The sequence below is a fragment of the Microchirus variegatus genome (assembly GCF_963457635.1).
Source record: "Microchirus variegatus genome assembly, chromosome: 14".
Taxonomy (NCBI): Eukaryota; Metazoa; Chordata; class Actinopteri; order Pleuronectiformes; family Soleidae; genus Microchirus; species Microchirus variegatus.
The window spans coordinates 9017397-9044035 of NC_139815.1; the positions used below are offsets into that span (position 1 = coordinate 9017397).

Consider the following 26639-nt stretch of genomic DNA (forward strand, 5'->3'; position numbering starts at 1 on the left):
CAACACACCCCATTTCACTAGCTGCTTGCATTAGTGAAACACACCCAAGCAAGCACACGGAAATGTATTCTAGTTTTTATTTTATTCCTCATAAAAAAGGACGACAAACTACACCAAGCTTCATTTGGGACAACTTTATTATATTGCCAAAGCTGTAGATATTCTATAAATAATCCTCAAATACTGGAATACTTGCATCTCTGTTTTTGTTGTCTTCTTGTTAACAGCAGCGAGCTCAAACAATGACAGGAGATGAGTTGGAATAATCCAGTAAAACAAAACAAAAACAACCTTTTTTTTTTTTTGACTGAAGCAGAGAAGAGCTGGTCCCATTCCCAAGATTTACATCTGTTCAGATTAGGTTTGGTCGCGTTCACACTGACGTGTGGTCAAAGGACTGTCTTTCTCTTGTTTCCTTTAAGCAGTTCAACTTCTAATATATATATTTATATATATATAAGGACGTCGGAATCAAAATAAAATATCTGTCAGTGACATGGCTGTACTGATATTGCTGATCTGGAATAAACTTACACACACACACACACACTTTACACACTTACTGTGATGGGACCAGACTATCACTGAACAGAAAATGACATTAACCCTTTGGGGAGCAGGAGACCAGAGCCTGAAGGCTTCATCACGTCTGAGCAGTGAATCAACAGTCGATCACAGGATGGAAATGTGATGCTGAGAGAGCAGGTGCTTCGTCTTTAAAGCTTCCTCAGGTTTCACTTTGTCAAATTTACTATCTAGGCAGGTTGAACTTTATTTGGACCAAACAAATATCTAAATAACAGTCTCCTGCAGCATTGTTCTTCACGCTGTTTTTTAAACATGATTTAGTACCTGAAAATGCCCAGATGCACATAATTTAAAAAAAGCAAAAATCAATATTACTGCTTCTGGAATTACATAAAACCTGTGAGAATACCGGCGATTTAAAAACACCTGCTGTGACATCACTACTTGTGACCTGGAGTTCGTTTAATCTTTAAAAAAAACCAACAAAAAAAAACTTTTAAATAGTCACGCCACTCCAAATCATCAAATTCACACCAAATCACATTCTCCACCCTGTGAAAGCCAGTGAACTCAAGAAAACCCTCGGCTCTGGTAATGGCTAACTACTCGATAAGTATTGCACATCTAGCAAATAAACAAGTTTTTTGTTGTTTTTTTTTTTTGTCTCCAGAGAAATGTACAGTCAATATATATATATTAAATAAATACTATATATAGAAATATATATATATAATATTTATTTTCAGCCTAACATGCAGTGGATAAGAACAGAGCACAGACGATGAAGTCAACAGTAGAACTACGACGGTAATTCAGCCTCGGAGAAGCCGAGCGAGAGAAACACTGAGAACTAACGTTATTAGCGTGTACATGCAGTGCTCTGGTGCAGGAGTAACACTAGCTTTTTCAGAATGGGACGTCCTGCACGACAAGAGGGTCTCTTGATGTTTTTTTTTGTTTCTTTTTAAATCACCAGTTTATACTTGGACAGACTGGAAGTTTTTACAGTAACCACATAATCACAGAGTCACACAAACGTATGGAGACGGGACGGGGGGGAGGGTGGGATAGTCGGCGGCGGCGTCCGTCGCTGTGTAGCGTGCGTCAGAGCCGTGCACGGGACCTGCGTGCACTCGACGGGGGGATCGATCCTCCACAACTCGACTTTCCGAGAAGGGAGGAGCAGGCAAACACTGAGCGAGTCGGTATGATCATCATCTGAACGACAGCAGTTAGGGAGTATTTACATGACATCACAGACCAAACACGTCTAACACAACACTCAGGAAGATATATACAGGAAGAGGTTAGCAGGGATCGTGTGCTTTGAATATAGTTATGGATTGTCAGAAGTCTGTGGTTTTGGAACTGAAATGCCGTTTCAAGCAGAGAGGCACTCCGAGGACATTGGGGCGGGGACATTTGGGGTTGTAGACTAGCTAGGAAGGGGCCTTGGCGAAAGTATCTTGGGTTTTCCTTCTGCTTCCTTCCCCTTCACTGCCGCCACGTAAGAGAACAGACAGAGGACGGAGTAACAGATCTGATGTGCCTGCAGAGAGGGGACAAACATGGCTGTGAGGACAATAATACAAGGTGTTAGCATAAATCTACACTAACCGATCAAAGGTTTGGGGTCACCTATACATCTATTGTATTGTTTTAGATTAAAAGTCACACTTTTATTCATCAAAAGAGTTGCAAAAGGAATCGCAAATATAGTCAAGACACTGACAAAGAACCAGCAAAACTGTTTCCAGCTGTGCTAACATCATTGCACAAGGGTTTTCTAATCATCCAATAGCCTTCTAACACGATTAGCAAACACAACGTACCAACATGGAAACTGGAAACTGGAAAAGTCACGTACGGATTTGGATTACATTTTCAGGAAATGTCCGCAATGGGACCAGGAACAACTGATTAAATTCGTACATGCAGCGTGCCGGCAGGGTGGGTTTTGTAGGCACTGAGCTGCCTTGGCAGAGGTCTGCGCTCTCCGAGTGCTTTTCTAGTTTAAACTGTGGCAGACCGTCATAGACACATTTGTCTCGGCACAGTTTCATAATGAACCAAATCATTTTGAGATACATAACTTGGTGTTTTGTCTTAGAGCTTCATCGCGATCACGTGATCGTACACTTTCGATGAGCGCCGTTTGCGCCTAGTTCTTCACATGCACCGCTGACGAAAAATGAACCGACAGGATCTGCGTGGACTCACCATGGGCGTCTTGTACTTGTGGATCACCACTTCTTTAGTTTCAGGAACTATCACGGTGCAAGAGACAAAACAAAGAATTCAAAGGCGGCAGGAAACTCAGTGAGATCATGTTAGAGAGCTTTTCAGGGGGGCGGGGGGGAAGGGTAGGGGGTCTACAGAAGTGGGCCACAAAACATGATGTGGGCCGAGAAGAGTTCACCAACATGAAGAAGTAGAATAAACCACTGGCAGGCAAGACCTACTCATGGTTTTATTAACATATAATAACACCTTTCAATCAATTTATAATCAATTAAAGGCAGAGAAACTCAAGTTTGAAACTGTTGGTGAGATGTTCAAGGCCCACAAAATGGTCAAAAATAAACCAACACGTCTTATAACAAGAGACTGTAAAGAATAAAAGGTTCAGTAGTAAATGAATTAGAGCCAGACTGATATATTGGTCAATGCCTTATATCAAATTTAACCACAAGCTTGTTTCTATTTCTAAAAAGAAACAGCACTTCAAATGTTCCTATTCTTAATTCATAGATGTGTGTTTAAAGAATATTGTTTTTTCTCTTTTCAGTCAAACTCTAAAACATTCTGAGCCCTTCTGAAAAATCAAAATGACTTCACAGAAGAGCAGATACAGAATCCTTAGAGCTAGGACCGTGTGTCATGTCGACTTTTCATTAGTAACTGTGAATCCATAGCAGAGATGAGGAGATCTGCAAAGATGAAGGGGGTGAGGAAATGCTACGCCCCCCCCACCCTCAGTTCCACCAATGACCACTAGAGGCAGACTGTCAGAGAAAGATGACCATGTGGGGAGAGGAGGGGGCGTGGGAAAAGCAAGTGATCGGCGAAGCAGAGGACAACTGAGGGTGAAAAAGGATCGAGTGAAGAGAAATATTTTTTGTGCACACAATTCATTTGAAATAAGTAAGTAAGGAGAAAAGGTGACAACACTTTACCTGCTGGAGAATGAAGGTTTTCATAGTGGCAAAGATGAGGGCAACATTACAAAAGCAGCACAGAGACACGACAGTAACCCAGCCTGGCTCTCAACTCCTCAACCTCTCATCATCTTTTCTGTGAACTTACCATCAAAGTGACTCAGGGAAAAAAAACCTGCACAACTCTGTCTTTAAAGCTATATTTACTACATCTGACGCGTCTTGATGATTCAGGTACACAAAGAGCGATTTAAGGGATGCATTTCTCCTACAATTGCTCTTTCAGTGTAGTCATTTTAATGTTCAGCGTGTCCTTGACATTATTTTGTCGTATAGCTTGATAGCAGTGTGGGCAGTGACTGTGTTACAAAACAACAACGGTCCTCAAGTACTTGGCTTGTTTTGTTGATTATAGGCTCCATGTAATTCTTAGTAGAGAGTGTTTTGAAACTGTTTAATGAAACAAAAAAGGTGCGTCTCTCTCTTCAGTGTACAACCCCTCACAGATCTCAGGTAAAGGCTGAATAAGTTCCTTTCCTACAGTGTGTGTCTTTGATTTCCACACCCACTGGATTCTACTGAACTATATTAAACAGCACAGTTTCATATATGTAAACTAAAGGTTACATATCTCTGAGAGCTGCAGTTTGAAGCAGGTATCAGCAGAGTGCGTTTCACTGTGGATTTACACACATCAGAGTCTGTTTAGCTGACTTTAGCTGTTCTTTCTAAATTCTGGAAACGGTTAAGCCCTAGTTTACGATCTGAAACGTATACCGTTCATGGCGGAACAGTATAATGAGTAGGATGTGAAGGATATGGAATAAAAAGAAATTTGGGACTCTTCTATCATCACCATTATTATTATTGTGCTACAATTAAAGTTGATATCAGTGTCATTTTGATCAACAATATCTGCTGCTGCTTGTATAAATGACACTGTAGTTCTATAAACATGTCATCACTGACTCAGAACTTGATACAGTTGTTATATCGGCTGTTGGTCTCTTTCCACCCCCCTCTTTCTGTCACACATTTTTCATTTCACCGCAACCGGTCGAGGCAGATCGCCAAACCTTTGATTTCTTCTTCTGTTAAAAGGGAGTTATTTTATCTCCATTGATGCCTCATGCTTGCTCTTAGTGTGTAAATGTACACTACCGGTCAAAAGTTTGGGGTCACCTATATACATTTTTTTGTGTTTTCCATTAAAACTTACACTTCAAAAGAGTTGCAAAATGAATAGAAAATATAGTTAAGACATGGACAGGATTAGAAATAATGATTTATATTCCAAATAATAATTTTGCTTTGGTCAAAGAACCAGTTAAACAGTTTTCAGCTGTGCCAACATCATTGCACAAGGGTGTTCTAATCATCCAATAGCCTTCTAACGCAATTAGCAAACACAATGTACCATTAGAACACTGGAAATGTGCCTCTATACACCTATGTACATATTCCATTAAAAAACAGACGTTTGCAGCTAGAATAGTCGTTGACCACATTAAAAATAAAGACGTTTCTAAGTGAACCCAAACATTTGACCGGTAGTGTATGTTGTGATTCGGTGCTATACAAATAAAATTGAACTGAATTCTATTCTCATAATATTACCTTACGAAGATAATGTTATTAAATATCACAGAGACTCTCCAGTCCTTGACCAACAGCTTTCATGAACTGAGACTCGCTCTAAAACACATCCTGTGAAGAACGGATCCCTCGCTAACAAGTGCAGAAATCTGTGTCTCAGTTTTCCACGAGGAGAACAAGAATCCAATTGAGTCATCCCCCTGTTTGGTCTCTACATTGGCCGTGAAGCTGAGTTACTGTCGTGCCGAGTACAGGCCTAGAATCAATAGATGGTGTAATTACCAAATTCCTCCAGGACAAAGACTCCCTTCACTGTATTGCACTTTTTAATGTGACTCAGCTCTATGAAAACCTAAAAACAAACAAACAAACAAAAAAACAAACAAAACAAGACACAACATTATTAACTCAACAACACTGGATGAAAAGCAAACACTTTATATTCCAAAATTAACCATGTTAAACTTGTTGTATTCAGTATGAAAGGTCAAAATAAAAAGAACTACACATGGATGCAAGCTTTTAACAGCTAATGAAAGAAAAGTAAAGCACACTATGAGAAGTTTCCATGATCAAACGCATACATGGGCAACAGTTAAATGAAGGGAGATGTATTTAGTGTGCTCAAAGCTCACAGTGTTTCACCACTGAGAAATGTGCAGTTCTATTTGAATGTAAACTGCAAAAAAGGTATTTAAATCAAACATTTGTTTTTACACTCCGAGATGCATTATGGCCCATATGATGCAAACATGGAATTTCCATATAAAAATGTAGTCAAAGACACAAACTTTGGTTTTGCCAAACAGCTACAATAGTGAAAAGAAAAGATAGAGGAAAACAACAACAACAAAAAAGGAACCCAATAAAGATGTGAACTGCTAATAAGCAAACACAGCAGAGGTTGTGTACCTTCCGCTCCTTGCAGGGGGAGAGAGCATGGGAGAGAAATGGTTTGGATTATTATCGGACAGAAGAGCACAAACACTCGACGACACTCCGAGAGGGCGCTACATACACAGGAGCCTCGTGTGGATTCAGAGCCTGGTTAATAGAGCCAATGTGGAAAAAAACCTGTCACAAGACCAATCAACCCCTAAAAACTAGTGTATGGAAGAATAAAAAAAAGAGAGGACTGTGGGGTTTGACAAAGGGCGTTAAGAGCTGGATTCACCTTTGTTTTCCTGAACTGTTAACATGTCAGTCCTCCATGCCTCCTCCTCCAGCAACAAGGGCTGGCACCAACAACACTTGCTCACACAGCAGGACGGATAAACTGAGGGCAGTCGCTGATGGAAAGTAAACCTTGCCACAGAATATCACCATCTCAGTGCACAACTACACTACACTTCAGAGAAGACCACCACTCATTTCTTTGTCTTTTACTATGACAATACAGGCTTTCTATTAGTGCTGGGCGCGTTAACACCATTAACGACGCCAACGTTAACGCATCTTACGCATGACACATTTCCATGACGACTGACTGGAAAAAAGACATGCGTGATGTCATGTTTGAGTGACTCCGGATTGTTAAAATGAGACTGTAAAGTAACGCTAAACTTTAAAAACAGAGGCACACATACGCAGTACACAGGTACGCTGGTTATTTGTAGCGCTGCTCTTTTCGTTTAATAAACAGACCGCTCCAGTTCGACTATAGGCCGGCACTACGGGCGCTAAATTAGCTAATGCAGCAAACGGAGCTAATTGGTAAACGGTGCTTGGACTCCGGTGTCCACTTTAAGACATTAGGGTTAAACAACAGACCACCTTGTGATTAGATCACACCAGGGCAGCATGTAAACATGACGTCACACGCGTCTTTTTTCTGGTCAGTCGTCATGGAAACGCGTTGTGCGTAAAACTAGTGCCCAGCACTATTTCTATTCTATTCTAACTACCCCAGAGCAAGGACCAGTGCTCATTCACTTTAACAGTGAATTTAGTCATTGGAAAAAAAGAGGAACGACTGAAGGTTTGATGACAGTACTGTATGAGCTAATTTGCAAACACAATCCAACAACTGTTTAACAATAATGATGAGATAAATGATAGTCTACACAAAGCCTGTTGATGAAACTCAGCTTGGTGAACATAATAATCACACAAAAAAACTACATGTGGCACTATGAAGATCGCAATTCCAACAAAGGGTGAGGCAGAAAAAAATGCAAAAACAGGAAGAAAAAAAGCAGACAATAGTCACAACAGTGGTTAATTTCTACAACCCTGTTGAACCATACACCTGACAGAGAGGTTTTCACACACCTTAAATACCTTTTGGACGTCTAAAAAATCTCAAAACCAGGTCAAATTTATCAAAAACTGTCTGCACAGCTTGACACAAACAAAAGCCAAGTGACAATCTATATTTGTCCTTGTAATTTGAATGAACTGACACTAAAATGACATGTATTGTTGAGAAATCAGTTTGACGATGTATGTTGGGGAACATTGCAGGTTTTATCCGTTTTCTTTCTTTGCTTTGTTGCTTTAAGATGCTCAACCCTCGCTCAGCATGGTCACACTACATGACACACTACAGTACGTAACCACAGCACATCGTACAATCACAGCATCACAGGAAGTGATGAGAATCCCCACTAACACTACCTGCACAGACTTTTAGACAAAACATGACATGATGATGTTCAAGGGTCCAAACTTAAATGTGAAAGTTGCTATTGAAGAGCCAATTATTAATGAAAAGTCTTTGCTCGAGATCATCCATCTTACCACTGATACACAACACACACTCATCAACACTTCAGCTCCTCCCACACAGGAATGCACATTAGGTTTAATCACCACAAATGTCAAAAGAAAGGTGTGAGGAAGGATGTTTATATATCGTTTAGGGAAATGCATGCATACTAAGACAAACACGCACGCAGAAACACAAACGATCTCAAACTAAAAGAAGCAATTTCAAAAAAAGCAAAAGCACAAACAAAAAAATCTTCCTCTATGGGAAAGAAAAAAAAAATCAGATGTTGATAAAATGCCAAATAAATCATTAGTAAACAGTCATCTCTGCAATTTTGTGTAAAATTAGTTTTTAACGTCAATAGAGGAAGAGATGATGAGAGGAAAAGGAAATTACACGGATGCAAATAGGAGAGACGAGCAGAAGGGTGGACAGAGGGACCCAGGATGGACTCTGAACCAACATGAGGGATTTTTAGTTTTTCATACCCTTGTGTGAGATGGGAGGCAGTTTCTCGGCTGTGGTGCTGCCCTCTTACCTGGCTGTGCATGAATTTAAGGTTGATTCCTTCCAGTGTGACCTGCAGCAGTCCACCTTCGCCGGTTTTCATGTCTTGGACGGGGAACTCTCCACCCAGCTCTGGCCCTGTAAGAGATCACAGTGGAGTTTCGAGCGAATAAAAATGAATTTTCCGAAAAAACAAATAAAAAAAAAAGGCATTAAACTAAACCTGAAGTCAAATTTTATACCTTTTTAAGTCCTAAAGGTAAGACTTTAGGACCTTATCGCCACCTCAAGCTGTAATCAGCAACACATATTTAACTTATAAAACAGTTTGTTTGGAATAAACTTAAATTTTCCCAAGTTGAAATGTTAATTTTGTGCAATTTCAGATATTCTTTCCAGCAAGAGGAGTGCGTTTGCTGTCGCGAAATGCGTAAAGTACGATTCTGGAGTTTATTTTGTCCGATTTCTGATATTTTTTCGCGCCAGGAGCAGCATGGCTGCACAATCGTTGTTTTTCACAAACGCGAGGAGGAAAATTAATAAATCCATGCATACTTTTTGCAGTCAAACTCTATTAATACCTCAATTTTTAATACTTTTTAAGGGCCTTCATTTTCCCAAAATTGATTTATCAACTTATAATACTTATACTACAAAGACCTTGTGGACACCCTGTATCTGTAGGTGACGCCTCCAAACTTCAAATTGCATCATGTTGCCAGCCACATTGCAATTCTGGAGGCTTCATAACAGGAGGTTAGATTCCTACAGCTGACATCACAACTTGTTGCCACTTGGCTACGACTGAGCCCCTTCCTCCATACCTGGTTTAATGCTTTGCTGTCTTGCTGCAGCTCTTTCCATACTGTCTTTAACGCAGTAGTAGAGTTCACGACACTAGAAAAAAAGAGGGGAAAATCATCGTCATTTGATAATCAATTTTCTTAAGTTTCTTCTTAAGAGCACACGATGCAGCGACTAACCTTTTTGGTGTAGAACTTGTTGAGCTGTGTCTCCTGGCCGTTGCGTCTCCAGAGACACAGCACCTTGGTCTTGGGGCAGTAAGTCATGTTGATAAGCTTCTCATACCACCAGCGTTCATAGACTGTGCCGATGTTGCTGCGCAGCACTATGCAGTCATCACAAACCTGAAATGTTGAGTCAACATTCATTATAATACTGCAAATCCTCATTTAAAAGTCAGTTTTCAAATAAATACAAAGTAAAAGTCATGACAATAATACAGCTTATAAGGAAAAGCAGAGATTTTACTGAGAAAGTTCTAGAAGAAGTGTAAAATGTGCTTTACTCATGCACATTTTCATGGAATTAAAAACAAAGGATTTTCTAATCACTGAATTTCTTATTTTGGAAGGCGGCAGCGTCATGATGGATAGAGCATGGCTCTGGTTGACCGAGTCCAATGCGGTTAATATAGAAGAAGCTTCTGGTCTGCATTTGTGTTACCCTGTCTATGACAGGCCAGCTGTTACAATGCAGACACTTGCAATGTCAATGACAGTTCAAACATTATGTAAAATAAATGACTGGGCTGATCTAGCCAGTGTGACTGAACTTGACCTGAAAATAATTTCATATTTGTCCAAACCCGGGTCGACACACAGGCTCCGGAGAAATATTCACTTAGTCGTTTTAGTCATTAGACTGTGCTGATTGCACAGTAAGCTGCAGGCTCAGTACATCCCACGTAAAAGGGAGAGGCTATGTCTGCAACACGGTGCAATCACTGTGTACATCTGTACCTCTGGTTCTTTCTGCCTGATTACAAAAATGTTGTAACACTTTATAATAAGTACGCACTATTAGCATAAGTTAAGCATTAATAAATATTGACTTCATCATTCGTAATGCATGAATACTCATGAGTATATAGTATATAAACACAGTTATAAACGTTTTACTCATGTACTGAGCGACTGCTGGACTGCTGTTGGAGGTGTATGCTGATTGGCTGCTTGATTACAGCAGCTATTTGGACACTGTTCCTCAGCTGATGGGATGAGTAAAACATTTATAAAACTGTGGGTTTATGAACGACATACTAATGAGTATTCATGTGTTATAAATGATGATTTCAATGTTTATTAATGGTTTACTAATGCTAATAGCGTGTACTTATTATAAAGTGTTACCAAAAACGCTAACCACTTCCACATGGTCAGAGCATTGCCTACCTCCATGAAGAAGATATCTCCTGTGGTGTCAGTGCCAGCGTGAACGACAAACGTTTGCTTTTTGATATGACGGCTTCCGCTGGGCCTGATGGACAGCTCACGGCCATTCTACAGAAGCAAAGTTTACATAACAGAGGCTTTATTTCATTACAGAATTTCCAGGAAAGGACCAAGAATCTGGAGCAAATTAGCAGGAAATCCATTTGTTCAGACATTTGTTGCATGTTCACGTAAATGTGATTTGACGGAATAAACAAATCCAAAGGGCACACATTCACCGTGTTCGCCAGTTTGTCCAGCATCTCGTTGATCTCTTGGCTGTACGTAAGTCCGATGTGGGACTTTCCCATCAAACGCCTCACTTTTTTCCTGATGTCGTTTTTGCTCACCTAAACGGACGTTCAAGAAAAACAAAACCTTAGCTGCAGATTCAACGTTCCCACCCCGGCATCAGGGAGGTCACTGTGACTGTTCTGTAATTTAAATAAACATTTAAAAGAGGTGCCTACTTTCATCATTAGCATGTATGCTATCATATTGTGCAGCAGCGTGGCCAGGAGTCTGTCTTCATCATCCTCCAGGCGCTTACGGTCATGTTCTCCCAGTGACAGGTATCTGTCCACACATATGAAGGAAATATTACAAGTTTAAGAGGTGTTCATACACAATGAAACAATTAAACTATTATTAATCAATTACTAAATGAATAGTCAACTATTTTCGATAATCGATTTGAAGCTTTTTTCATGATTAAAACAAGATTTCTGATTGTTTTAGCCTCTTAAATATGAATATTTTCTTTGTTTCTTTGCTCCACATAACAAAGAAATCATGAAAACTGAGTCATTTTGGTTTGTGCACAAAACAAGACATTCAAGAACATCATCATTTCCAGGTTTGACAAACACTGATCAACATTTTTTAACATTTTCTAACATTTTATGGACCAAACGATTAATCGAGAAAATAATCATTAGTTACAGCTCTATATACCTCTATACTGTGTTAGATATAATACCAATATCACAACCTTATTTATCTACTAATATCAGTCCAATATTGTCTTTTACCTTTCACCATCGCAGCGTTCACTCATCTCTCTTTACAGGATGTTTGCCTGTATTTAGTGAACCATTTTGGTCATATAGTTTTACAGATTTATGGATCGAAAGGTTTTACCAATCCGTCCCAGTGATTTTAGCCAGTACTGGACCAATACCCAGGATCATATAAACTCATCCACAGAACAAAGCTAATGCTACATAGTAATTATGAAACTTGCTGCAAAAAAAGGGAAAGGAAAACATTTAAAAAAGTATTAATATTATCATGTTGAACCTTTCAATCATCTCCTGGGGGCCCTGGTCCATCCCCATGCCCTCACGCTCCAGCATCACAGCATCCAAGAAAGCATCCTCCCAGAACTGCAGCTGGTCCCACAAGGTGGAGCGCTCCTTACCTGGACACGCGAGGACAGTCGACATTTAGCTCCTGAAAGCTCAACAGTTTCATCCACATCACATCTCGTACATTCAGATAGAATTCTAAACATATTGTTGAAGCCACAAGCATAAATTCAATGAATGCCATTGTATCACAGGGTATATGCAGGAATCCTGAAGTTACTTTCAACACCTTTTTAAGACTTTTTCAAGAGCTTCTCAAAATATTTTAAGACCTTATCGCCACTTCAAGCTGTAATCAGCAACACATATTGAACTTACAAAACAGTTTGAGTTCGCAGTAAACTTAAATTTTTCTGACGATTTTGAAGTTTATTTCATGCGTAACGCCACGTTTACGCACTTCTTGCAGGGTGAGAATCGTTGTTTTTAACAAACGCGAGGAGGATAATAAATACATTCATGCATACTTTTTGCAGTCAAACTCTATGGACAAAATTTAGTACCTCATGAATTCATGATTAAGACGTTTTAATACTTTTTAAGGGCCTTCATTTTCCCAAATCTGATTTATGAACTTCTAATACTTTTTAAGACCCCGCGGACACCCTGTATCTTCAAAAATGGGATGAGTTGGCAGAGTAAATGATGTCAACGACTATCAAACTATTTGAATTTTTCAAGTTGCCTTCTTTTTATAGCTTGGCTGTAAGCTGTATAGCTTTTATAGCTTAGTTTACTGCTGGTGAGGAAATCACACTTTACTGTAACACAAATCTGCTTCAAATTAAAATTAAAAGACAGTTTATTGGTCTTGTCTTGTGTATGAAAACAACACTGGAGCCAATTAGCCAAATTTTAGTTACACATTGTGTACTTTTGTGATACAACTCTCAACAAACAGGTGTTCTTAAAACCTTAAAGTATCCATTTTTAGAGACACTGCCACATTTTATAAGGTGTCTGATGTTGCCTTTAAGTGCTTTCCAACTGAGGAAATCAAGTTGCAGATATCTACAGGATAATTACAACCTTGGGATGTAAAATATGGATTAAATATATCAATTATTCAGTGGCAGAGGTAGTTTATATATTCCCACCCTTGACACCACCAAGAAAAACGTACTGGAAATGTCAGCAGTGTCATTTCCTAATCCTCAGTGGTGGCTGACTCAAAGTAGTGTGCTCAAATCACAGTTACATTTCTGACAGCACCTGAAGGCAACATGCACTCATAAAATATGCAAAACCATGACATGTTGAGCTTTTAATCGAACATGAAGTTTGGTCAGGAAACCGGATGAAAACATCCGAGGAAGAACTAAAAATAACACACCATGCAGTTCAATCTTTGCGAGGGAAAACTCTGACCACATGTTACAGCAGTGCTCATGTTTTCCACCTCTAGCTCATGTCAGAGAAAACACGCAAATGTTCAGCACCAACCAACACACAGGAAAAGCCCACGTCAAAGATTAAAACACAGAGCTTTTTTAGGAACGAACAATGAAAACACCTCACATCCACACACAGTGAAAGAGTGCAAAGGCATGAGATTAGCCCTACTTAGAGAAAAGGTTTCCATGGCAGCATCCTCTAGTTGATCCCAAACGGAGCTCTTATCACGGCCTGGATAGTGTCCCAGGAGGAGCAGCAGAAGGGTAAAGAAGCAGCGAGAGCAGGAGGAGGTTAGGTGAAAGTGAGTGGGATTAATGGCAAAAACCAGAGCTAGAGCGATTCAAGAACCACACCAGAGGAACGAGAAGGAGGATTTCAAAGGACACACAACAACACCCACTTATTCTCTCACTAATTTATAGCCTGTGACTTGAATGAAAAACAAAAATCTTTTTCATTTAACATTCAATTTCATAGTTGTTTTCCATGTGACAAGCTTTCTACTTCATCATTATAAAAAAAACGATGTTAGGTTACATCAGACAAGTTCTAAGTCATCACATGCCTGACTTCTGCTTCCTCCTCTTCAAAATAACTTTCCACTATCGACAAAAGTCGATTGTGCTAAAGTTAACAGTGTTATTAAAGGTTATACAGTGCAAAAAGGTTTTCTCTGACAACCAACAGAGGTGACAACGTTAGTGTTAGTTAAGCCATGTTACAGTAGGTACAGGACAAAAAAAAACAAAAAACAAAAAACAATAGGTAATATTTTCTTACCCAGCAGGCCTTCACAGAGGTAAATCCGCATACTGTAGTCTTCCATGGGCTGCACAGGCACCGGCTTTGCCACAGCAGGCATATGATTTTTTGCACCTGGTTTCAGAGTGTGGGTCTTTCCCTACAGATACAGGAACATTTGTCACATTTGTGCTACTAGCAATCACCAAAAAACACAAGTGCAAATGTTTGCTTCACTAAACACCATAGTGACAGGGTGGAACAACAGCACATTACTGAAGTTAAATATACACGTTTTTGCCCACATCATCATGGGGGCAGTTTTCAACATGAGGTGTTAAAACTTATTTAACGCATTCTCCCATTAAACAATCCCTTGAGCTTGCTTTAGTTGTATACACTTACAGGATTTACAAAAGTTTTTTATTGGAAACAACATGACATTTTTTCTCTCCATATTAGGTGTTTATAACAGGTGGAAATATTTTTTTTTATAGAACACAAATTTAACCTATGTCACTTCATAAGTACAAAGTAAGTCATTACTAAATTAATCCACAAGCTGTATGATATCTGCACATTTCACTTTGTGTCTTTTACTCACAAACACTGAGCTTGTGGCTGGATTGGTTTCAATCTCACTGTCAGACAGAGTCCCTCTGGACTGCATCAAATGAGCCGCAGTCCTGCCACCGAGGCCCTCTCCCGCTGTGCTGCTCAGGTCACTGTCGGCACCGAGTGTCTCTCCAGAGCTATTGCTTATCTAAAAGTAAAGATACAGGTGTAAGAACAACATACTAGAGCACAATATTGTGTTTTAAAGTAGGTTAAGGCATTCATTTCCGCTGCTTATCATTCATGGTTTAAGAAAAATGTTTGAAATTGCACTAAATCGTTGCATTTGCTTATTGCATATGATTTACCAGCTGTAAAATGAAATTGTGAGTCTCATTTGTATTTGTATTGTAGCTATGATTAATCACAATTCTACAAGTATTGCAATTAATGTTTCATTTCTTGATAAAATGAGGAACATTTACAAAATCAATGCTCACTGAGCTAGTACTGTGAGAAATCTAAAAAAACAACAAACACAAAATGCTTTAAATGAAGCAGACAAAGGTCTTCAATACCCTGGGTTGCAGCCAACACAGATAAACAAAAAATAAAACCACAATATTTAGATTTTTTCCTTCTAATACAAGACTATATGTACAGAATTTCACCTATTTTGTTATAGTCTTATCTCCATTAAGTTTTCCAAATGGTTGCAGCAGTGACATTTAAGTACATATAGTGTACACTCGTATTAACAATAAGATGAAGCAGTTTCCTTTTTAAGGTTTTTTTTTAACCAACATACTTTGAAGGGGAAACATGTATTAAATAGTTTGTACAGTGATGACTATGTATCTGAAAGGCAAAGGAACAAAATGCACAGGATCCAAGTTGGCCGTGCCCTACCACTGTGCTAGCCTCAGAATCCTGGCTGGTGGTTCTTGTCAGGATTGGCGGCTCTGAGCTCGTTACAGATTCAGTGTCGCTCTTCTGTAACTCCAGAAAAAGAAAGAAAAACTTGTCAAGTGTGCGTGCAATATTTGTATTTCCTAATTCACACAATCCTCCGTTCACAAACCTGCGATCCAGATGTGACACTGAGGCCGCTGTCCGCACTGATCTGTGATTTCTTCTCCTCTGCATCAGCCACCTGGGGGCGCTGCTGCTTAGACCCATCAGACCCTGAAAAGGCACATGTGTGATCAGCTTATTGACAAGAGCAGGACTTCTTATTTAGATTCTTACCTTAAAGGTGTCGCTGCCCTCAAAGCCACCATAGCACAGCAACAATGACGCTACACACATTTAAAAGTGCCAAAGCCTCTATAACGCTACAATTATGACACAGCAAAGCAATCACTATAAAACTACCTTACCCATGTTTGAGTGATTCTGTTATCAAAGACTCTTAAAAGTGACTCTGCTACTTAACATACAGGAAGACTTAAACTTCATTTTGCAATTTTTTCTGTATCAAGTCACATAACACGAGGTGTTTTTAAAGAACAGAGAGAAGTGACAAAGGGGCAAGCAGAGAGTGCAATAAAACTGGGGAAGAAGTTTCAAACACAAAAAAAATACATAACTGCAAGAGCGTGACATTAATTGTCAGTCAATGCTGCAAATGTGGCCAAAGTTACACCAAAAACAACAAACACAGGCAGTTAGGCATGCAGACAAACTGATGGACGGTAAAGGAGACAGTTTCTGTTTCAAGTGAGATTAGTACTTCATTATTGATCACTTGCGTAGCTGCAGATATGGTGACAGGTAGATCGTGACACAATCTTTGTTTTCCCTTTATCTTTGTCCGTCTGTGACTCTTAAGTTTTGAAAACCTTTAAATAAATGCATAACTGTTGGCTGTAAACACATTATTTACAGCAAGCCACTTGAAACTGGAAAGAATAAAGTTAAAAGAGGTAGGAAGGGGCAGCGGGTATTCATTTCTGTTCATCGTGATGCATGAAGTCAAGGAAAACGAAGAAAAAAATGGTAGAAATCTAAATAAAATTTTACTCAAGCTGAAAAAAAAAGACTACAAAATGATATTCCCTTTTAAAATGAAGGACATATTGTTTAACACTAAATCAATAAATTGGATACCTTCCAGTCTAAAAGGTCTTTGTTTCTACAGTGAAACGCTGCTACTGAAAATTAGCTGTGGTACAGAGTGCATTAAAAAAATAACAGTAGCACATACTATAGTAATGGTTGCTGAAGAAAACCCTCATAGAAAACAAAGAGTCGCTCTCATCTCAACTCTGGATTAAATAACATGAAATGCTTAACGATGTAATTTGTCACAGCCTTTTATCTGTGAGAGGTTACGTTAAATATGCTGCAGATGCAATTCAACTAAAAGAACAATACTGTATAAAATAAGTCCTGTATTAGAACATGAGATTATCAGAATACACTGTCATTCTCATCTGAATGTACCCCTAATCTATGTCTCATTTATGCATAATCCATCCAATGTAAAATCCTTTCATTTACAATCTGACATTAAGACTATTATGACTATATTGTCAGATGTCCACTGCTGACATGTTTACTGGTAGCATTCATTTATTCATCTGTAAAAACACCAGTGAGTTTAAAAAAGTGGAGAACAGGTTGGGGAAAGGTCGACAGCCGAGCACCCCATTTGTGTTTGTTCTTTTTCTTTAGTTTTTGGGTGTGTGAAAAGTGTCTTACTCTGTGGTTTTTCCATAGCTTTTTGCTTATCCTGGTGCTTGCTCCACAATTCTACCCAAGATGCATTGCAAGCAAGGAGAGAAAGACAGAGAGAGAGTCAGAGAGCTGATTGAAAAGGCATGTATGGTGGATGAGCATTAAAATCAAAACAAGGCAAATAAAAAAAAGCATTTAGAGTTGTATCAATACTGAATTAGGGTGGTTTGAAATGTTAACATGTAGTTGTGCTTCAGTCTGGGCAACAGGACAAAAATCTGAGTTTTGTAGTCAAGCTGGATCCAGTGCGCATAACAGCTACTATGGTAACATTACAACACCCATAGCTCCTGGCCAAAAGTCCTGGAGAGCCACACAGTGGTGTCAGATTGAATTTGGCCCCTGATTTCATCAGTTGCATTTGTGCAGCTCTCCAGAGCAATGGTTAGAGAGAGTGAGAGAGAGCTGGTTGGTCTAGAAATAGAGCATGGGATGGGGGTTGACTGAGGCCGACTAAGCCAGCAGGTGAAATGGAGCAGTTGCAGAAGCCGGGATGCAAGTCTCACAGCGTACTGTAGAATTGAAGGTGCAACTTCTAAAAGGAGGAAAAGGGGTGCAGGTAGGAGAGGAGTCAGGGTGGCTGACTGAAGAGTGTCCCCCGTATACAGACCCAGAACAATTCTGACAGGATTAAGATGTAAAATTCAATTGGTGCTTTGGTGACCAATCACTGAAATTTGTCTCTTCACTGGGACTGTTTACTGGGGAGTGATGCTTCCACCCTCCATGCTGAGAGCAAAGGAGCTGCCATTTTTCTACAGCACGCCTTGCAGAAACCTGCAGTAAAAGGCGTCGACGAGCACCGATTTGACTATTGATGCGCATACCTCTGGTTTCAATCGCCCACTACTGCAGATTTAGGTATTGGAAGACCAAAACAAAGACATGCAGTCAAGGTGCTAAGAGGCTGACAACGGAATTTCAGAGGAGGCAAACACAGGCAGATATCAAAAACGAAGGGGGAACAAACACACGCAGTCCAGGCTGAAAGACAGGGAAATATTCCAAACTCTTTTTAAAGCCTATTCGTGACTCCAATGGAAATACACCCAAATTCTGACTTCAGCTTTCATTCAGCTGATCTACCACAATACTATTTTGCTTTTTTCAGTTAATTTTCACTGTGTTTTTGTTGCTACCATCACAACAGCTTCATGACAAAGAGTGTGAAATATTGTAGCACCTGTAAGAATCTGGGTCTGGGACAAGTGAGGGTATCTTTATTTGAGATGGTTATGATGGTGGGAGACTGGGAGCTTGTTGAGGGGTGGGAGGATCTCACAGTGCACATGCAACAGGGGCTGGAGTGGTGTACACACCAATCGAGGCAATAAAGTTCTCCTCATTCAGACTCCTGGTATCAAAATGCCGGGCTCCTTTGCCCGTTGAGTGATCCGGCAGCTGCAGGTGGGGAATATTCAGAAGGCCCTGAGGTCTGGCAGTCTCCATACGACCAGAAGGACTCTCTTTACTTCCCGGGCTGCCAGCACTGTCTGTGGGGCTTCGCTTGCGTTTTTCTGGGTCTACCAAGTTACCAAAATTAAGGGTCCAAAGACAGAGTTCATCACATTTGTAGTTTAAACTGGGAAAAGGTTAGCAGAGTTAAACAAGGAAGGAAAAACAGTGGTGAAATGCTCTTGCATGCAGATTAAAGCTTAATATTAAGACAATGGATAAGTGTTAGAAGCACAAGCCTGCAGCTATTACACTTAATAGCACAACATGTCAGGGAAAGAAAAACAACAAAGGTTTAATCTTTTAATAAAACATTGCTCAACACAGCATCAAATGTACATGTACTTGACTTACCTTTGGTTTGATAATGTGTGCGTGCAATTTCAAATAAGCTGAAGACACTGGCCATTCCTCCAAGGCCTGCATTGGTGTAAGAGTGCTCCAGACTTGAAACTGTGCACTTCAAGATGTCCAACATGCCTTTGTAAACCTTTCTGCTCACCTCCTGGAGACAAGAGAGATGGTGACATGGTTTGGATTAATTTCAAAACAAACAAAAAAAGAAGCATCAATACAAGTCACATGGTTTAAAGAAAGAGGGTATAGAAGTGTATAGCTTGATGCAATTGTTGTATATCTGCTCCTGGTATATTTCTTCTGTCTCTAACTCATCTCTCTCTTGTCCTTTCTCTCTCCCCATCTGTCCCCCTTTTTTCCTTTCACACCAACCGGTCGAGGCAGATGGCCGCACATTTTTGATTTTAGTTCCGTCAGAGATTTCTTCTTCTGTTAAAAGGGAGTTTTTTTCTCTCCATGGATGCCTAGTGTTTGCTCATTGTGTGAATTGTTGGGTTTCTCTGCTCTCCATGATGTTATCTATGTACAGTGCCTTGAGATAATGTATGTTGTAATTTGGCACTCTACAAATACAATTGAATTGAATTGAACTGAATATTGTGCACAGGTTATAATGCCTTGCTGTACAAAGATGTTCACACTGTTAATAATGTGCATTTCTTGGCATATCATTTCACAGTGTAAAGTGAAAAACAAAGCCTCTCACCACATCACGTATGATCTCCTGTCTGGCATCTTCCTCTGACTGGATGGCTCTATTCAGCTTACTCAGCACAAAGACACGAAGCTGCTCATTCTCCAACAGGCGACGCACTTTCTTCATGTTGAGCCAGCCGACTCCCTGACCATCCAGAACACTCTGCACCACTTCCTTCAAGAACTGCTGGTTCTCGCTGAGTAAAGATGGCAGTTTCAGTAACACAACACTGACATGGACCATGACTGTCCAGTCCAACAAATGAAGAATTATTCATTTTGTTTCAATCTCTCCCAAGACAGAGGATGGATTTTTGAAAAAGCTCATTACCTTGTGTTGTTGACTCGACCCTGAGGAGATGGAGATTCCCTCTTTACTGTTGGACTGTGCTTGATTACTGAAGACTTCTGGTCCACAAGGGCTCGTGGTGGTCGTACGCCTGGAATAGGAGCCAGAACAATGAGGACTCTGAAGCCCACAGTGCAACAAATGCTGCAAACTACTAGTTCAGTAGACAGGAGAGTATTCAGTACAGGTAGACACAAAGGCACTTGCTCATCGGGAACTATGCACCAGGACAGCTTTTAAGCTACACTTACCAGCCACTTTTTTAAGGTACACCTTTTTTTTTATTAAGGCAAATACATAATTAGCCAATCACATGCCAGCAACTCAACATTTTAAGGCATGATGTTCAAACCAAGCATGAACATTACATGGCTTTTGGTGGCAGACGTAACCAAGTATTTCAGAAACTGCTGATCTACTCTGACTTCAATACACAACCATCTCAGGGTTTTACAGAGAATGGTTTGAAAATAAATAGTGAGCAGGAGTTCTGTGGGAGAAAATGCCTTGTTGATTACAGAGGTCAGAGAAGAATGATTTGATTGGTTTGAAAAATAATAATCACTGATTACAAACGAGATAGGCAGAGGACCATCTCTAAATGCACAACAGATCAAACCTTGAAGCAGATCCAAATATATGAGGTGTCCAGTGTGCCTGATAAAGTGGCCATAAGTGTAGATTTGTTTTAAGCTACTGTATTGAATAGAGCACAAATCAGTTTGTGAAGAGGATAGTCACACGTTGTATCTACTAATGGTTCACTACTGCGGAGTAGAAATTACTTGATATGCTAGAATCAGGGAAACAGGGATGTGGTTCTCTCACACACACACACACACGCACACACACACACAAATGGTGCTCTTGGTGGTGGCATCACACGTTAGCAGCATTGTGATGTGAGGTCAAACAAAAGGATAGTGTGTGCAGCAACTACAATAATGTCATGCATGAAAAGAAAATAAGACACGAGTGGACGGACAGAGGTGAAGAAGATGAGAAATTGGGAAGCGTCCTCGCTCATGTGCTCAACTCTAATGGATGTTGTGAAAATCTATACAATTGGAGCGGATCAATCTTAAGTTACTGCATTACCATGATTTCGCTCCCATTGCAATACAACATAATCGAGTAAACATGTGACTTGAAAAGCGAGTGAACTATTTAGGTAGCCGGCAGATCCAAGTGATCCAAATGCAATAAAACCAGGTGCTGTGCTGCTGACCTACACAGTTATTAATACATTTAATGGTATCACAATTCTATAATTTAATATTACAATGTTAGCATGGCTGTGGAAATAAAGTATCATGGTTTTGGTCTCAGGTTCATCACACCCTCTTAAACAACAAGAAGTTCAGCGGCACAAAGAATCGCTGAGGTATCATCAATCAGACTTTACCTCGATCTGACCTCAAACTCATCATTAATTCAACAGGCAGACACTCAACTCAAACACTGTCAATCACAGTCTGTCATAATGCTGATTGATGACAAATCTTTGGTTGTTGTTTTTTTTTACCTGTACATTATCCTGCTCCATTACATGGCTAATTACTAAATGACACATCTTTTATTTGAGATTTACAAGGACTATATTGCTTCAGAGATTAAAGTGTATCTGGTTTCTGATTGCGAAAAGGAAAAAACAGTTTTGACACTGTGTTGCCAGTGAGTTGATGCTGGCAGATTTACTAGATCGAAACGACTTGGATAGAAAGACAGAAAGAAAAGAAGAATGCAAGAGCCAGAAACCCTTCAATCTCATGCACTGTTATAATCAAAGCTATGGGTTAATTTTATAACTGAATCGCCACCAGTTTAGTATAATATGACAATGAAAGTGCTGCAGATGTTAAGATGGAGAAGACCTACAGCATGGAACCTGTCTGCAGTTGAACGATATGATTTTGGTCATGACTGAATGTTTATTTTGTACATCGATAGATTAGTTTTGATATAAAAAAAAAAGCAATACATACATATATAAATGTATCAATTAGAGCTGTCAAAAGATTAACATTTTTAAATCAGATTGATCACAGGGTAGCTGTGGATTAATCACAATTAATTACCATTCGTAAATATGTCAGAAAAATTCAAATTTTATCTTTATGTTGTTGTAGGAACGGAGAGATAAATAAAGTATGTGGAAAAAGTGTAAAGAACAATAAAATACTGTAAATAACTTAAAAAAATTGTATATAAACTTATTTTTAAAAAAGAACCCATATAATAAGACAATAATATTGTCTTATAAATAAATAAATATATAGAAATATATAGAAAAATAAAATACTATAAATAACTTAAAAAACATAAATTACACTGTAAATAACTCATGGTATAAACTTCTACTAGTCAGCAAGTAATATGATACTGTCTATTGTATCAATATCTATTATGTTTTAAATGCTATAAAAAGCCCCTTGAACATAGTCTACAACAGCCAAAAGACTCCTCACAAACCTTCTGAAGGAAGATTTATTATAGCAGTGCAATAGATTTATCCAAGTATATGTAATATTTTACATATAATCATAGTATATCTATAAATGCAGATTATAAATGAATAACTGCAATCCTGATACATGACAAACAGTATCCTGGTATGGCCAATGCCCCTCTTGCTCTGATAAAATAGAATTTTCATTAGACGTAATCAAACTTAGCATAATAAAAATGCAGCCACTGCTCCTTGTGCACTGCATAATTACAGCTTGAAGGCCAAACCCCATCTGTACAGAACAAGTAAACAATGCCAAACAATGGATGTGGGCGGATAAGCTTTGGTCTATTCTTATTCTTCTTTTCAAAAATCATCCTCATGTTGCTCTTAATTTGCTTCCCCGTGGCTTTAAGTTGCATGATGTATTGTTTCACTTTTTTTTAATGATTACTGATGTTGGTTCAAAGTACAGCTTTCCTTTTACTTTGATTTACTTGTGATGAAGTTAGCTCAATAAACAAATCTCGAAATATGGTGGAGTGAAAAACAGCGTGAGGAAAGGGACAATCACTATGAATGGCAGCATGGTAAAACAAGACGAGTTGCTCCACTGGATCTTTGATGACATACATAGTGACTGGAATGAGGACACACAAAAGGAATGTTGGGAGATGTAGTTGACTGGCTTAGAGAAGCATGCAGCTCACTCGATTAGAGGGCAAAACCCACCTTCTCCGCTCCCCGGGCCGGCCTCAGTAATAATCTCCATTAGAGAATTTAGCCCAAATACTGCACACAAAACCCAGAATTAGTGCCGCGTAAGGTGGACAGAGAGAGGGACACCGGCCCAGACACAACCAGTCTGAACATCAACCCATTACAGACATGCACACTAAACATGGTGCCAAAGCAAAGAAAGTAAATAGAGTGACAGGGCAGACAGACAAAAAAATACAAAATGTACTGATGAGGGTATCAACCCCATGTGTTTGGCAATGGCAACACATTCAACATCTACTGATCCGATAAGAAGGTACACCTCGTGCTCCGTTGAATCCACCATAACATGAACTATGTGAATAATACTGAGAAGTAGAGATCATCAAATGGTCACCAAAAGCATTTTACTTGGGTTGTAATTTAGTATTATCGTAATCATTTGACAGACAGATCTTATTTTGAGCGCAACAGAAATGTTGATCATCATAGGCATTATAGAAATTTAAGTTTTTATCACTTGTTTTGTTAAAAATATTCAGCGACCTCAAACAAGTAAGAACACACTCAATAATGGAAGCCACCACACAGGGAAGAATACACAAGTGTTGGGAAGAAGATGGGAAATAACTTCCATTCACTTGAGGGCTGATCGGTCTGTTAATGGCATTCAAATACATACAGTATAGTATACTATATGTAACTACATTAAAACAGTTAAAGGGAAACATCCTCCTGTAGTGGTGAGGATTTGCAGATGCCACACCAAAAATGCACCAGTCACACAAAAGGAATGATAAAGAAAGGAAAGGGTAAGGTATACTGTAGCTCTATGTAAAACGGCATTAGGAGGTGTCTTCTATCTTAGGCCAGGGTGTAAGATAGGAAAAGATCACTTCAAGAATAAAGAATTGCCTAGTCAGGGGTCTAAAACAGAGTGTCACTCCAGACATAACATACCCGGGCTGTCAGGATCATCTGAACAACAAAGACAGAACACATCATAATCAAAACGAACACAACATTTTCTATGGCAGCTATTCCACATGGAGTGGAGCTATTGAGTTAGGTTACCATGCTCCACCTGTATTTTTTTTCTCTCAGTTACATTGAAAATCCAGCCCAAACATAACTCATGTCAATACTGTCTAAAACCTTAAATATTAGACAATAAAGGCAATTTTAGTTCTTCAGATTCCTTTTTTCTGAGTTGGACCTTTATAAACTAGCTACAGATAAGTGTCAGCTGCAAATGCAAGTGGAATGAATTTAAAGTTTGTTTCCATTCTTGTTTAACTTAATCTGATAGCTGGCACCAGTCTCGGTGTAGACTCATGACTGAAAAAGACTAATTAGGAAAAAGCTATATTTATCTGCTTCCGAATGCTACCAAGGCACATATTTGTACCAATATTCACATAAATGTTTGCATTTTGCATGAGGCAAATGAAGAACCAATTGGGTAAATAATATATAATAATATATAATAATAAAAAAATATATATTTATTGAGTGGATTGTACTGCCAACACTCTTGAGAGAAAAACCTTTGCTTGACATATCCTCAATAACTTCTCCTCAAAATAGTGCCATATCCATTTGGCAATCCAAAGGGAAGAAAAAGTCACACTATAAAAACAAACCGCTCTACAAACCTGCTTGCTCCATTTCCTCCTCCATATCAAAATTAAAATATTCTTTTAGCCCAAACAAATAACAGAGAAAGAGAAATTAACACAAAAGGGCAGATAAACAGCAAATACTGTTAAAAAACACTATGTAATTCTTTATACAAGCGCTCTGTGCACAATGTTGGCCATCAACAAATCTATGACATAAGTTTGGTTTATTATCCACTAGAATGTCATGAAAGAACATGTATATCAAATGAGAGCATTCAAATATGCGAGTGGTGGAATGAAAAAAGGGAATATATTAATAAACACATACAAGACAAACATGAAGCCAATTATGCAAAACATGAGGACATTTTTTTATATATATAATATCCATTTCGTGGAGTTCGCAACTTTAGATCTGGAATATTTTAATACGGATTCTTAATACCTCGGAAACAACACTAGGGAACTGGGGCAGACATTAAGGACCAGCTATACGTAGAGCTTGAACAGACATAAAGTTAGTCACATTTGCTGTCATTTCCTACCTTTTAAACTGGGGAAAGGTGTTGCCTTCTCCCTCGCTGCTTTGTTGGGAAGGGCCAGATTGGACAGACTGAAACTGGTGCCGTGGTTCTTGTATAGATTGCCTGTGGTGGGAATGATAAAATCAGACAACAGGAACAACACATGTAATGTTTGGGGGAAACAACTTGAGTCATGTTGCCCTTTCATGCAGAACAAATGGAATACTCCAGGCCTTTTTGGAGCCGTATGATGTCAAAAGTAATTAACACTTACAAAGAACTCCACAGAACTTAGCCAGGTGAGGAAGTATGACTCCTTTCAGATTATGCAGTCAAATTTATGTGTGCGAGTAAACTAAGAAACTATCTTGTACGTTCCGCAGACAAGACGGAATCACGTTCAGCCTTATAGGCGACTCCACTCAGAGTACACTCCTCTGCATTTGTGTGTGAGGGGGCATGTTGAAGCATAAACAGGCCGTTAAATATTTACAAAACAGCCTTTGTTTTTTGTGCATCCATACAATCAATCCACTTTCTATGTTTTACAGCAGGTATTTAGCTGAAATAAAGTCAAATTCATACTTACTAGCAAAGGACATGAGTCCTCCAAATCCATCATTGCTGCTGTTGGAAATAGTGGAGTTTGGCGAGCTGTTGCGGGAGTCTCCCTCCCCATCGGACTCTCCAGGGAGCCTCAGGCTACTAGGACGTAACGGACGCGTAGCCCTAAAGAAATGACCACAAGGTAGTATTAGTGTGTCACAGAGTTAACAGACAAGATGACAAAACACTCAAGCACTCACACGATAATTATCATCACAACATCACACCACAAATGATAGGGGACCACCATGAATGGAGAGAGTAAATTTGACATGCTGGGTGCAGAGAGAGAACACCATTTGAATGATGATAACATATTAAATCAAGTGAT

At 39.2% G+C, this 26639-nt stretch overlaps 1 protein-coding gene across 1 annotated transcript in view; it reads right to left on the reverse strand.

Annotated features, from left to right (window-relative positions):
* Positions 1-214: 214 nt before the first annotated feature.
* Positions 215-26639, reverse strand: part of madd (MAP-kinase activating death domain) — a 46055-nt gene continuing 19630 nt past the window's right edge. The window contains exons 15-35 of the mRNA XM_083900669.1: positions 26292-26431; positions 25724-25825; positions 20370-20478; positions 20049-20235; positions 19340-19490; positions 18850-19053; positions 15873-15976; positions 15701-15784; positions 14841-14999; positions 14276-14396; positions 13664-13726; positions 12033-12153; positions 11204-11309; positions 10973-11083; positions 10695-10802; positions 9483-9647; positions 9324-9396; positions 8531-8637; positions 5565-5634; positions 2749-2795; positions 215-2077 (exon numbers count right to left, since the gene is read on the reverse strand). Coding sequence (XP_083756795.1) covers positions 1964-2077; positions 2749-2795; positions 5565-5634; positions 8531-8637; positions 9324-9396; positions 9483-9647; positions 10695-10802; positions 10973-11083; positions 11204-11309; positions 12033-12153; positions 13664-13726; positions 14276-14396; positions 14841-14999; positions 15701-15784; positions 15873-15976; positions 18850-19053; positions 19340-19490; positions 20049-20235; positions 20370-20478; positions 25724-25825; positions 26292-26431 — 2446 coding nt within the window. The 3' untranslated portion in view covers positions 215-1963. The remainder of the gene's footprint in view (positions 2078-2748; positions 2796-5564; positions 5635-8530; positions 8638-9323; positions 9397-9482; positions 9648-10694; positions 10803-10972; positions 11084-11203; positions 11310-12032; positions 12154-13663; positions 13727-14275; positions 14397-14840; positions 15000-15700; positions 15785-15872; positions 15977-18849; positions 19054-19339; positions 19491-20048; positions 20236-20369; positions 20479-25723; positions 25826-26291; positions 26432-26639) is intronic.